The sequence below is a fragment of the Borostomias antarcticus genome (genome assembly GCF_949987555.1).
Source record: "Borostomias antarcticus genome assembly, chromosome: 6".
NCBI lineage: Eukaryota > Metazoa > Chordata > Actinopteri > Stomiiformes > Stomiidae > Borostomias > Borostomias antarcticus.
Window position 1 is genome coordinate 13,417,582 of NC_140239.1, and position 15,072 is coordinate 13,432,653.

The window sequence follows — 15,072 nt, forward strand, 5'->3', positions numbered from 1 at the left end:
AAGAGTATGATGACCCTGGGGTTCTAAAACAAGCCTCTAGAACAGTATGATGACCCTGTGATTCTAACACAAACCTCTAGAACAGTATGATGACACTAGGGTTCTAACACAAACCTCTAGAACAGTATGATGACACTGGGGTTCTAACACAAACCTCTAGAACAGTATGATGACCCTGGGGGTCTAAAACAAACCTCTAGAACAGTACAGTATGATGACCCTGGGGTTCTAAAACAAGTCACTAGAACAGCATGATGACCCTGGGATTCTAAAACAAACCTCTAGAACAGCATGATGACCCTGGGGTTCTAAAACAAGCCTCTAGAACAATATGATGACCCTGGGGTTCTAACACAAACCTCTAGAACAGTATGATGACCCTAAGGTTCTAAAACAAACCTCTAGAAAAGTATGATGACCCTGCGGTTCTAACACAAACCTCTAGAACAGTATGATGACACTAGGGTTCTAACACAAACCTCTAGAACAGTATGATGACCCTAGGGTTCTAACACAAACCTCTAGAACAGTATGATGACCCTGGGGGTCTAACACAAGCCTCTAGAACAATATGATGACCCTGGGGTTCTAACACAAACCTCTAGAACATTACAGTATGATGACCCTGTGGTTCTAACACAAACCTCTAGAACAGTATGATGACCCTGGGGTTCTAACACAAACCTCTAGAACCGTATGATGACCCTGGGGTTCTAAAACAAGTCACTAGAACAGCATGATGACCCTGGGATTCTAAAACAAACCTCTAGAACAGCATGATGACCCTGGGGTTCTAAAACAAGCCTCTAGAACAATATGATGACCCTGGGGTTCTAACACAAACCTCTAGAACAGTATGATGACCCTGGGGTTCTAAAACAAGACTCTAGAACAGTATGATGACCCTGGGGTTCTAACACAAACCTCTAGAACAGTATGATGACCCTGGGGTTCTAAAACAAGCCTCTAGAACAATATGATGACCCTGGGGTTCTAACACAAACCTCTAGAACAGTATGATGACCCTGGGGTTCTAAAACAAGCCTCTGGAACAGTATGATGACCCTGGGGTTCTTAAACAAACCTCTAGAACAGTATGATGACCCTGTGGTTCTAACACAAATTTCTAGAACAGTATGATGACCCTGGGGTTCTAAAACAAGCCTCTAGAACAATATGATGACCCTGGGGTTCTAAAACAAGTCACTAGAACAGCATGATGACCCTGGGATTCTAAAACAAACCTCTAGAACAGCATGATGACCCTGGGGTTCTAAAACAAGCCTCTAGAACAATATGATGACCCTGGGGTTCTAACACAAACCTCTAGAACAGTATGATGACCCTAAGGTTCTAAAACAAACCTCTAGAAAGGTATGATGACCCTAAGGTTCTAACACAAACCTCTAGAACAGTATGATGACCCTGGGGTTCTAAAACAAGCCTCTAGAACAGTGCAGTATGATGACCCTGTGATTCTAACACAAACCTCTAGAACAGTATGATGACCCTGGGGTTCTAACCCAAACCTCTAGAACAGTATGATGACCCTGGGGGTCTAAAACAAACCTCTAGAACAGTACAGTATGATGACACTGTGGTTCTAACACAAACCTCTAGAGCAGTATGATGAACCTGGGGTTCTAAAACAAGCCACTAGAACAATATGATGACCCTGGGGTTCTAAAACAAGCCTCTAGAACAGTATGATGACCATGGGGTTCTAAAACAAGCCTCTAGAACAGCATGATGACCCTGGGGTTCTAAAACAAGCCACTAGAACAACATGATGACCCTGGGATTCTAAAACAAACCTCTACAACAGTATGATGACCCTGCGGTTCTAACACAAACCTCTAGAACAGTATGATGACCCTGGGGTTCTAACACAAACCTCTAGAACAGTATGATGACCCTAGGGTTCTAACACAAACCTCTAGAACATTACAGTTTGATGACCCTGTGGTTCTAACACAAGCCTCTAGAACAATATGATGACCCTGGGGTTCTAACACAAACCTCTAGAACATTACAGTTTGATGACCCTGTGGTTCTAAAACAAGCCTCTAGAACAATATGATGACCCTGGGGTTCTAACACAAACCTCTAGAACAGTATGATGACCCTGGGGTTCTAAAACAAGACTCTAGAACAGTATGATGACCCTGGGGTTCTAACACAAACCTCTAGAACAGTATGATGACCCTGGGGTTCTAAAACAAGCCTCTAGAACAATATGATGACCCTGGGGTTCTAACACAAACCTCTAGAACAGTATGATGACCCTGGGGTTCTAAAACAAGCCTCTGGAACAGTATGATGACCCTGGGGTTCTTAAACAAACCTCTAGAACAGTATGATGACCCTGTGGTTCTAACACAAATTTCTAGAACAGTATGATGACCCTGGGGTTCTAAAACAAGCCTCTAGAACAATATGATGACCCTGGGGTTCTAAAACAAGCCTCTGGAACAGTATGATGACCCTGAGGTTCTAAAACAAGCCTCTAGAACAGCATGATGACCCCGGGGTTCTAAAACAAGCCTTTAGAACAGCATGATGAACCTGGGGTTCTAAAACAAGCTTCTAGAACAGCATGATGACCCTGGGATTCTAAAACAAACCTCTAGAACAGCATGATGACCCTGGGGTTCTAACACAAACCTCTAGAACAGTATGATGACCCTGTGGTTCTAACACAAACCTCTAAAACAGTATGATGACCCTGGGGTTCTAAAACAAGCCTCTAGAACAGTATGATGACCCTGGGGTTCTAAAACAAACCTCTAGAACAGCATGATGACCCTGGAGTTCTAAAACATACCTCTAGAACAGTATGATGACCCTGGGGTTCTAAAACAAACCTCTAGAACAGTATGATGACCCTGGGGTTCTCAAACAAGCCTCTAGAACAGTATGATGACCCTGGGGTTCTAAAACAAGACTCTAGAACAGTATGATGACCCTGGGGTTCTAACACAAACCTCTAGAACAGTATGGCAAAAGGTAATGGTAAATGGACTGCTCTTTTATTCAAAGCGCTTTACAAAGCCCTCTCATTCACACACACACACCAATGGCGGCAGCTGCCATGCAAAGTGCTAGCCTGCTCATTGAGAGCAATTTGGGGTTCAGTGTCTTGCCCAAGGACACTTTGACATGTGGACAGGAGGACCCGGGATTCAAACCGCTGACCCTACGATCATTGGCTCTACCTCCTGAGCTGCCCCATACACGTATATGTATCTAGGACAACAAATGACAGATGATTGTATCTAAAGGCTGCAGGCTGTGTGCACAAGCAAGCATGCTCTCACGCACATTCAGCATGTGTACAGTGGACTGAAGGTCTCTCTGCAGAGCATATTACACACCACTAAATACATATACTGCACACTTGTGGTCAAGCTACAACACAGCCATCTTACAGAGACTTCACGTAGCATAACGAAGCCAAGAGAATATGACTCCAGAGACCCAGGAGCAGTGAAAGGGAAACGTTAGTGGCTGCAGGTGTTGATACTTTGTATAAATGTATTTGCTGGCTTAATGACTCTTGTAATCATGAAAATGTTACCATGTTGGTTTTATCAAACATAAAGTTTAGGGGGGTGCCCCGGTGGCTCATTGGTTAAGGCGCGTACTACGTGGAGGCTAGTACTTATCGCAGCGGCCCAGGTTCAAATCCGGCCTGGGCCCTGTGCTGCTTGTCCTCCCCTCTCTCTCTCTCTCACCTTTCCTGTCACTCTACACTGTCCTATATAATAAAGCACAAATGCCCCGAAAAATCCACTAAAAAACCATAAGGTTTAGTACTACACACTACCAACCCAGCTGTGGAGGTACAGGTGCAAGACATTTTAAACCATGATCATTTTATGTATGCATGTTATTCATTGTATTGTATGTTGTGTCATGTTGTTGATTTGGACCCTGAGTCTGCAATACAGTTGAATCAAATTGAAATTCATGGAAGCTGCATACTATATAAAAGTAGGCTACTTTACTATATAAGGTTTGTGTATACTTAAAGCCCCATTATGTAGCGGTCCAGTTTTGTGCACTTTAGTGGCCCCTAAAGGCCACTAGAGCCATTACAGCCACAGTACCATAGGGAGGGAAAGTAATCTCATCGCCCCCTAGCGGTAGTGTTCCTAATGCCGAGAGAATGAATGGGATTTCTCATAGCACATTTTCTGAAAAATTATATCTCGGTCTACATCGAAAAGTTAGTAGAATGCATTAAATATAATATACTTGGAGACAAACTTTATTTATTCTGGTGATCATAGTTCATTTTCAATCACAATCTGAATTATGTATATATTTTTTGTAACGAGGTGGTAAAGAACTACATGAGGTAATTGTGTGCGCCTCTGCGAGCTTGCTGACTCTATCAGCTAACATCTAACACAATACAACCAAATTACAAATCAATACACCTACAAAAATACCGATATGCATTGCATGGCTGGCAGAATACTTCAGCAATAACAAGAAGTGGAGAAGCAGAACGTTCATGCGAAAGAAAACCGCGGCTCACAGTCAAAAGTTACATACCGTAGTGCAAATACAGGCCGCCGGACCCCTCTGTGGGAATGGAAGAGGTGCTGTTCTCGCTATAATAATCCAGCACTCCAATAGATCGACTTCGAAACTGATATTTTAAGATGAAATCAACAACATAGTATGAGGGGCCGTATAGGCCATAATTCATACTTACCTCGCACACACATATATATTGGCTCTCACATACACAAAGTTGCCTCTCACACACACACAATTGCCTCTCACACACACACAGTTGACTCTCACACACATATATTGGCTCTCACATACACAAAGTTGCCTCTCACACACACATATATTGGCTCTCACATACACAAAGTTGCCTCTCACACACAAACAATTGCCTCTCACACACACACAGTTGCCTCTCACATACACAAAGTTGCCTCTCACATACACACAGTTGCCCCTCACACACACACACAGTTGCCTCTTACATACATATATAAAAGCTCTTACATTCTATGTAAATGCTCACACGCACATAAACCTTTCTTTCACATAACACATAAATGTTCACACACACACATAAACCATTTTCATATTCACTAATAATGAAATATTTCTTGTGTATGTGTGCGGATGGCAGTGATGTGTGTGAGGTGATACATTATGTGTGCGAGCAAAAATACTGTGTGTGAGGTGATACATTATGTGTGCGCGCAAAAATATTATATGTGTGAGCTGATACATTTGTGTGCGCGCAAAAATATTATGTGTGTGAACTGATACATTATGTGTGCGCGCAAAAATATTATGTGTGTGAGCTGATACATTATGTGTGCGCGCAAAAATATTATGTGTGTGAGCTGATACATTATGTGTGCGCGCAAAAATATTGTGTGAGAGATTTCAGTTGGAAAACGGAAGGCATTTCAGTTTAACAGGAAGGCAGCTGAAATCCTGAATCCTGATTGGTTCAGGGGGAAACATCTCCTGCCCACTCTACTGCCGCGCAGTCTGTTCTCATTTGAACAATGGCGCAAGGCGGAGAAATACTTAGCTAGTGAAGCCATTGTAAACAACAACGTCCATCTATATTATCAATATACAGTATGTGACAGCCGCTGGGGATTTGGTCCGGGCAGATAGATTAGCATCGATTATCATGTTTGTTTTCATCGGCTATTGCTTCCGGATTCTCCACCACCCACACCTCCTCGCACAAGAACACCGGCTTTGTTTACATTCACTTCCAAGTTAAACCATGGATGCTGCAACAAAGATCTGGTCAACGCCGCTTGACACACCAACAATGGAGAACCTACCAGCTAGCGTCACCCGGCGCTAGCGTTGGCTAACGTTAGCTAGCTCTGTTCTCTTATCCTGAACTAACGCTAGCTAGGAGGAGATGATCAACAGAGCTAGCTAACATTAACTTTAACTAGCTATATTCCTTTGTTCCTATACTAGCCATCAATGCAGGAACACGCTAGTTAGCCTTTGTTAGTGCTAGTGCCTTTGTTAGCCAGCTGCCTTGCTGGCTAGTTCAGGATAAAGAGACAGGGCTAGTTAACGTTAGTTAGCTCTTTCCCTATGATCCATTATTAGACAGCAAGACCAGGATCATGCTAGTTAGCAGGGCTAGCCTTTGTTAGCCAGCGAGCCAACTGCCTAGCAAAGGGACAGAGCTAGTGAGCTGTCCCTTTGTTTCTAAACTAGCCAGCAAGGCAGCTAAGGTCCAGCTAGATCGTTCATAAAGAGAAACAGAAACATAGCTACCTATAGAAACATAGAGAGGAACAGAATGAGCAAGAGTATGGTAAGTTAGTCGGACACCCTTGTTTTTTGTTTTGGTTGCAGGGTCAGCAAAAACCAGCTCCAGGGCATAGAAGCCTGCCAGAACAACTGGACAACCACGAGAAAGGAAGAAAGGTCCACATTCTGTCTGACATTGCTGGGGTCATGAGGGACAGCCCTTCAGGGAACTACAGTACCATGTACTAGTTTAGTCTATTTAATCAACACAGTACAGTAGTATTTTATCAATATGGAGTGCTGACGAAAACACCATCATCAGACGGTGATGAGTCAGCCTACAGCGCAGAGGTGAGAGCACTGACATTGTGGAGTCAGAACAAACTCCTGCTCAACGTCAACAAGACCAATGACCGTGGATTACAGGAGGCTGCAGGGCGGGGTGCACACGCCCATCCACATCGAGGGAACAGCAGTGGAGAGGGTCAGTGGCTTCAGGTTCCTGGGAATCAACATCAGCGAGGATCTGAGCTGGTCACACCACACAGGCGTGGTCATGAAGGCAGCGAGACAGCAGTTCTTCTTCCTCCGGCACCTGAAGAGGTTTGGCATGGACTCCAGGATACTCACCAACCTCTACACCATCGAGACAGCAGCTGCACCGCCCTCGACCGCAAACCTCTGCAGAGGAGGGTGGTCAAATCAGCTCAGCACATCACCAGGCTGGCAAGCGGTACAGGAGCGTCAGACCCCGAACCAACAGGTTCAGAGACAGCTTTTACCTGCAAGCCATCCCCCTTAAACCACTGACTTTAAGACTTACACGCCCACCGTGCATGCATGTGCGGGTGCACACAGCACCTTGGTCACTTTTGCCACTTTACTTTAAATCTATCTACACTTATGTTGCACTGCATACCTGATTTTTTTTTACTTTTATTATATTTTATTCTATGTCCTTTTGTATTATTTTATTACACAAAGCTGAGTCGGCTGTAAGCCTAAGATTTTCATTACTGATAATGATGGTGCATTGTTATTGAGTATATGAAGAAAACAACTTGAAACTTGCCAGTAACTGTAGGTAATATTTAATGTACTTTCTTCTATTCTATTTCAGTTTCGATGCTGAGACACCCGGTGTGGTTGTGGCCAAAGAACACTGATGCATCAGCAGTCGAGTTTCAGATGCTGCGCAAGCCTCATTTCCTGCCCCCCAGGTCTTCTTGTGTTGTATAAGCCCCACCTGGACTGGACATGGCCTGGCAGAAGTTTCTCTTTGAGAATATAAGAGAGTTCTGTTATGATGAGGGATGATATGTCACATGCTCCTCACCAAACTCCACAGCAGCTCAGAACAAGACGTCGTTTGTAGATTCACTGTAGATCCACAGGACAGCACTGCAGGAGAAATAAACATCCCAGCCACAGTCCTTTCACTCTCCTACCAAACCAGCAGGTTCAGACGGCCTCTACCCACAAGCCATCAGGCTACTGAACTGCTGACACGGACACCAACGGAACCCTTACCTGCTTTAGACATTGGTTGCTCTCTTACACAGACTTGCACACACTTGAACAGACTGCATTGTTTGAATATTGAGTACTGAGTCGTCTGTTGTTATTACCTTATGTATTGAGCTGTGCATTGAATATTGAGCTGGGTACTGTTATCTTGTACACTTGATTGCAATGAACACCTTGCACCATGTCTACAGTAGACAACTGACTTTGTACAGTTGCAATGAACACCTTGCACCATGTCTACAGTAGACAACTGACTTTGTACTACTGTATACTTGAACTCACACCTGACCAACATTTGAACAATTGAACACTGCCTATACAATAGACAATTGAACAGATAGTAAATTGCCAGATTGTCTAGTAGGCCTACTCTGGTCTCAATCACTAGTCACGGTAAATCTGTCAGTATTGCAGTATTATTTTAGGCTGTTGCCTTTATTTTAGGCTTTGCCTTACTGACTAATTTTTTGTTACAATATTTTTGTTACAGTTTACTACTTATACTCGCATTTTATAATGTATGTGACAATTTAAAACTTAAAACGCGAACTTAATCTTATATTCATTTTCATATAGGCTTTATATTTTTTAAATGTATTATGTAATGACACATTCTGCATTTATATGCCTCATAGGCCTTTTGACTGATGTCTGGGTGGCCTGGGCCTCTTCCATCTTTTTCCTCCTCCTCCTCCAGGCTGTGGTCTTGGGGAGCTGGAGGAACCGGAGGCACAAGGAGGGCCGTAGCAGGAGGCAGAGGGGTGGTGTGAAGGAGTGCGTCAGTGGTGGGGGCAGTGTCGGGGTGGGCTGCTGTACTAAAACACCGCCCCTTTTGGATGCCTCTCCACTCCTGTCCTCTGGCACAGTGAAGAAGGTAGCTGGATTCTGCTGACGTACTGCACTAGCAGCTGGTGGTAAATGGACGGGGGCGTCAGCAGCAGCTACCGCTCCACTGGGTCTCCATGACGTTGGGTCCAGGATGGCCTGCTCCTGGTCTTTCTGGATCCATGGATGTCTCCCCTGTAAGATATCCTTAGTCATTACGTTGAAGCGTCAGTTAGCCTAAAGTTATATTATCATCATAATGTACCTGAAGGGCTGTCCCTCACGACCCCAGCAATGTCAGACAGAATGTGGACCTTTCTTCCTTTCTCGTGGTTGTCCAGTTCTGGCAGGCTTCTATGGCCTGGAGCTGGTTTTTGCTGACACTGCAACCAAAACAAAAAACAAGGTTGTCCGACTAACTTACCATACTCTCGCTCATTCTGTTCCTCTCTATGTTTCTATAGGTAGCTATGTTTCTGTTTCTCTCTATGAGCGATCTAGCTGGACATTAGCTGCCTTGCTGGCTAGTTTAGAAACAAAGGGACAGCTCACTAGCTCTGTCCCTTTGCTAGGCAGTTGGCTCGCTGGCTAACAAAGGCTAGCCCTGCTAACTAGCATGATCCTGGTCTTGCTGTCTAATAATGGATCATAGGGAAAGAGCTAACTAACGTTAACTAGCCCTGTCTCTTTATCCTGAACTAGCCAGCAAGGCAGCTGGCTAACAAAGGCACTAGCACTAACAAAGGCTAACTAGCGTGTTCCTGCATTGATGGCTAGTATAGGAACAAAGGAATATAGCTAGTTAAAGTTAATGTTAGCTAGCTCTGTTGATCATCTCCTCCTAGCTAGCGTTAGTTCAGGATAAGAGAACAGAGCTAGCTAACAGCCAACACTAGCGCCGACTAACGCTAGCTGGCTAACAAAGGCGCTAGCGTTAACGTAATGTAAACAGGACACATAGCATAACGTTAGCTTACCCCAAATCTATAAGTTCTCCATTGTTGGTGTGTCGAGCGGCGTTGACCAGATCTTTGTTGCAGCATCCATGGTTTAACTTGGAAGTGAATGTAAACAAAGCCGGTGTTCTTGTGCGAGGAGGTGTGGGTGGTGGAGAATCCGGAAGCAATAGCCGATGAAAACAAACATGATAATCGATGCTAATCTATCTGCCCGGACCAAATCCCCAGCGGCTGTCACATATATTGATAATATAGATGGACGTTGTTGTTTACAATGGCTTCACTAGCTAAGTATTTCTCCGCCTTGCGCCATTGTTCAAATGAGAACAGACTGCGCGGCAGTAGAGTGGGCGGGAGATGTTTCCCCCTGAACCAATCAGGATTCAGGATTTCAGCTGCCTTCCTGTTCAACTGAAATGCCTTCCGTTTTCCAACTGAAATCTCTCACACAATATTTTTGCGCGCACACATAATGTATCAGCTCACACACATAATATTTTTGCGCGCACACATAATGTATCAGCTCACACACATAATATTTTTGCGCGCACACATAATGTATCAGTTCACACACATAATATTTTTGCGCGCACACATAATGTATCACCTCACACACACAGTATTTTTGCTCGCACACATAATGTATCACCTCAATCAATCAATCAATCAATCAAAGCTTTATTTGTATAGCGCATTTCATACCCAGAGGCAACACAATGCGCTTTACAGAGAACAATGGAGGTGGGCATACGACTCACTCTCTACATATTCCAGAGGGAAGAAAACAAACAGTAATCACCCGGGGGCCAGATAAGTGAGCTGTAAAAATTCTTCCCTGACCCCTCTGAACAAGGCGATCGAGCAAGCTCCAGGAGTATGTTTGTCTACCGGCTAAGAACATTTATAAAGCAATACATTGCATTAAATTACATTTCAGAGTGAGAGAGGCTAAAAGCATCATACAGTAGGAGAGAGAATATTCAACGGACATGCTACATCAACCACAGCAGACACGGGGGTATCTATCGGCCTCACACACATATATTGGCTCTCACATACACAGTTGCCCCTCACACACACACATCACTGCCATCCGCACACATACACAAGAAATATTTCATTATTAGTGAATATAAAAATGGTTTATGTGTGTGTGTGAACATTTATGTGTTATGTGAAAGAAAGGTTTATGTGCGTGTGAGCATTTACATAGAATGTAAGAGCTTTTATATATGTGTGTAAGAGGCAACTGTGTGTGTGTGTGTGAAGGGCAACTGTGTATGTGAGAGCCAATATATGTGTGTGAGAGGCAATTGTGTGTACTGTATGTGAGAGGCAATTGTGTGTATGTGAGAGGCAACTTTGTGTATGTAAGAGGCAACTGTGTGTGTGAGAGAGGCAATTGTGTGTATGTGAGAGGCAACTTTGTGTATGTGAGAGGCAACTGTGTGTGTGTGAGAGGCAATTGTTTGTGTGTGAGAGGCAACTTTGTGTATGTGAGAGCCAATATATGTGTGTGTGAGAGGCAACTTTGTGTATGTGAGAGCCAATATATGTGTGTGTGAGAGTCAACTGTGTGTGTGTGAGAGGCAATTGTGTGTGTGTGAGAGGCAACTTTGTGTATGTGAGAGCCAATATATATGTGTGTGCGAGGTAAGTATGAATTATGGCCTATACGGCCCCTCATAACATAGTGGGGCTTTAAGGTACACTAACTGTATACCTAGTAAACTTTAAACTCTGGAAGGGTTTTGCGGACATAGATTCAACCTAGTCTACATATAAGAGAATCTCCTGTTTTGAGTCTGGGACAGTGTACATGAAACTTCAGGTGCAAAGAGGTATGTATGTATGTAGATGTATGTAGTACATACTATATAGTACGCCAGATGCAGCATGCTACATCAAAATTGTGCCTGCAACATCTGGCATCATAGTATGTACTACATATTCCCGAAATTACCCCCAAAATTGAGCAGGCATCGAGAGGAAACAAGATGGAGATTTGAGTGAAATGTTGCGGCATGTTACAGTACATTTTTCGGTTTGTTAAAATTGGTGGAAGTTGAGGCGACAGTAATTCACCAACCTAGCTTAAATGTTCGTGGACATTGTAGCTAAATCTGTCAGTGGAAAATACATTTTTTAGCAGATGTCTTAGTTATATTTTCCCTCTACACTACATCTCTGGGCTCTGTCATTCGCTCGCATGGCTTCTCCTATCACTGCTATGCCGATGACACCCAACTGGTTCTGTCATTTCCCCCTTCTGATACAGAAGTGGAGACACGCATAGCTGGGTGCTTGGCTGACATTTCGGAGTGGATGACGACACATCACCTCAAGCTCAATCTGGACAAGACTGAGCTGCTGTTCCTCCCGGGGAAGGGCTGTCCGCACCGGGACCTGGCCATCACCATTGAAGACACAGTGGTGACCCCGACTCGGACTGCGAGGAATCTGGGTGTGACCCTGGATGACCAACTGTCATTTTCCTCACATGTCACATCCGCCACACGTTCCTGCAGATTCATGCTCTACAACATCAGGAGGATTCGCCCTTTCCTCACTAATGAAACGGCGCAGGTACTCATCCAGGCCCTGGTCATCTCCCGCCTGGACTACTGCAACTCCCTCCTCGCGGGGGCACCGGCGTCAGCCATTAAACCTCTGGAACTTGTCCAGAAAGCTGCTGCTCGCCTGGTGTTCAACCACCCCAAATTCTCCCACACAACTTCCCTCCTCCGTTCCCTACACTGGCTCCCTGTAGCGGCTCGCATCCAGTTTAAAACTCTGGCGCTAACCTACAGGGCAATGAAAGGAACAGCCCCCTCCTACCTCCAGGCCATGGTCAAACCCTACATCCCCTCCCGACCACTACGCTCTGCTACCTCAGGGCGACTGGCTGCCCCGTCACTCCAAGGCTCCTGCGGTCGATCGACACGGTCACGGCTCTTCTCTGTCCTGGCCCCGCAGTGGTGGAATGAGCTGCCCACTGATGTCAGGACAGCAGAGTCGCTGCCCATCTTTCGTCGCAGGCTCAAAACTCATCTCTTCAAGAAGTACTACAACAATCCTCCCACCTAAGCACTTATTATATTATATTGCACTGTACTTTAGATTGTGATTCTTGCACTTTGCCTTCAGCACTAGATTATGCTCTTAGTCACTTGTTTGTTTTAGAAAGAAGATGCACTTGTGAGTTCTGGCAAGTAGTAGTACATTGGCTCTTCCTACGTTAAATGCAATTATTGTTAGTCGCTTTGGATAAAAGCGTCTGCTAAATGACTAATGTAATGTAATGTAATGTAATGTTATATCAAGATTAAGCTAGCTATTAGCATCGGTGTGCTTATCAGTGTCATATTTATTCAGTTTGAGTAATTTCACGATCGAGCTAGCTAACCACCTTTAGCTCAATTGGCTCAGGTGCTGGTTAGCGATGAGAGGGGGAGTCCCAGCCGAGTTGATAACCCTCCGTTGCGGGTTGGGGGGATGCAACGGTCGGCTGGGATCCTGCCTCTCATAGCTAACCAGCAACTGGTCAGTGGACTGTACCAGGCAGCCTACGTTATGTCTGAATCAAATAACGTTATCAAACAAGCTTGGGAACTAGCTGGCTAGCATAATTTCAGCATAACAATCCAACGGCTAACCCCCAAAACCCCTCCACTGCACAAGCTTCTCACCAACCCCAATAATAAGAAGAAGCACAAGCTACTGAATGCAACGTTAGCCCTGCTAATGGAGAGAATGAATTTGGAGGAGAGTGTTGCAGCTGGTGCTTAAGAGGCAAAGGAAGAACATTTTGTGGACTATTATCACAGCCATTCCAAAGTTTGGATTATACAAAAAGGTGAGGATCGAGCCTGTTGGATGATCAACTCCAATGCCTGGCTAGCTCAATATTGTTGTAAGTTTAACATGAACCGTATGCGAGCCGGAGTCCGTCACTTTCACTGGATGACTCAAGTAGAATGCTACATTTATCTTGCATACTAAACATGTTTTTGTGGAGTAGTATGTACTAAATAGCATGTAGTAGGAGAGTTGCAGTATGTACTATATAGTATGTAGTATGGACATTCGGACACGGCCATAGTATTACTAAAAATGAAAAAAAATGAAATAGTTAACGTTGTAAAACTATGGGGTCAGGGTGATGGGCCGTGACCCGCTGTGACCTCGGTGACGTGACCTGCGACCTTTGGCAACCCCCTGGGCTCACCTCTCGACCTGGGAGACGAAGCGTGTCTCGAAGCTCCCGCGGGTCTTCAGCTGGTCGGACGCCTTGCCGTTGAACAGCAGGTCCTCGTTCACCAGCTTAAGCAGGACCAGCCTCACCAGCTCACCCATGTACTTCCCACTGATCAGCTTCTCATAACTGCCCCGGGGTGGGGGGGGGGGGGGGCAGTGTGGGTTGGGGACGAGGGGTGGAGAAAGGAGGAGGGGAGGAGGAGAGGAGGAGGAGGGGGGGAGAGGAGGGGGTGAGGAGAGGAGGAGGAGGGGGGGAGAGGAGGAGGAGAGGAGGAGGGGGGGAGGAGAGGGGAGAGGAGTGGGGGAGGAGAGGAGGAGGGAAGGAGAGGAGGAGGAGGGGAGGAGGAGGAGGGGAGGAGAGGAGGGGGGTGAGAAAGACAGAGAAGAACATGCGTCATAAAACGTGAGCCCGTCATCATCATCATCACCAACATCATCATCATCACCATCATCATCACGATCACAGAGAGAGAGAGAGAAAGAGACAGAGATACATTGAGAGAGAGAGGGAGAGAGAGAGAGAGAAAGAGAGGGAGAGAGAGAGAGCAGGAGATCTCTGTGTCTGGGGCGGTGTGGAAGAGGGGGGAGGAGCCTGCTCAGTGGTGGCCTGTGAGAAGCTGTGAGAGTAAATATCCATTAGGCCGTCTGACTCCAGAGAGACCTCCAGAGAGACCTCATCAATCTGCCTGCTCCGCCCGGAGACAGCCCACTGACGTCCACACACACTCCATTCACAAACACACACACACACTCCATTCACAAACACAAACACACACTCCATTCACAAAGAGCTGCAGGAAAAACAATGCTCACATGCATGTGAGAGGGGAGCACCTGCTGGCCTCTTCTGATAGGCTACTGACTTTAGACTCTAGACCCCCTCCCTCACACGCACACACACACGCACGCACACACGCACACACACACGCATGCACACACCCACGCACGCACACACTCACTCACACTCACACATGCGCACACACACAGATATTCACACACGCATACACAGATATTGGACTCGAGTCCTGATTATCGGGACTCGTGACTCGACTCGGACTCGAGCATGGAGGTCTCGGACTTGACTCAGACTCGAGCATTCTCTTCTTTGGTGACTCATGGCTCGACTCCCAGATAGCAAGTGGATCTGGGCCATATACAGGCCAGATCTGGCCCTTGTGGCTTAGTTCCGGCCCATATATGGCCCAGAATCATTACACATCCGCTTGCTATCTGGGCT

General features: G+C 45.5%; 1 protein-coding gene across 1 annotated transcript in view; it reads right to left on the reverse strand.

Annotated features, from left to right (window-relative positions):
* gck (glucokinase (hexokinase 4)) overlaps positions 1-15,072 on the reverse strand; it is a gene marked incomplete at both ends in the record, with an annotated part of 191,344 nt that overhangs the window by 173,482 nt on the left and 2,790 nt on the right. Inside the window, one exon of the mRNA XM_084439750.1 lies at positions 13,807-13,962. Within this exon, the coding sequence (XP_084295876.1) occupies positions 13,807-13,962 (156 nt within the window). The remainder of the gene's footprint in view (positions 1-13,806; positions 13,963-15,072) is intronic.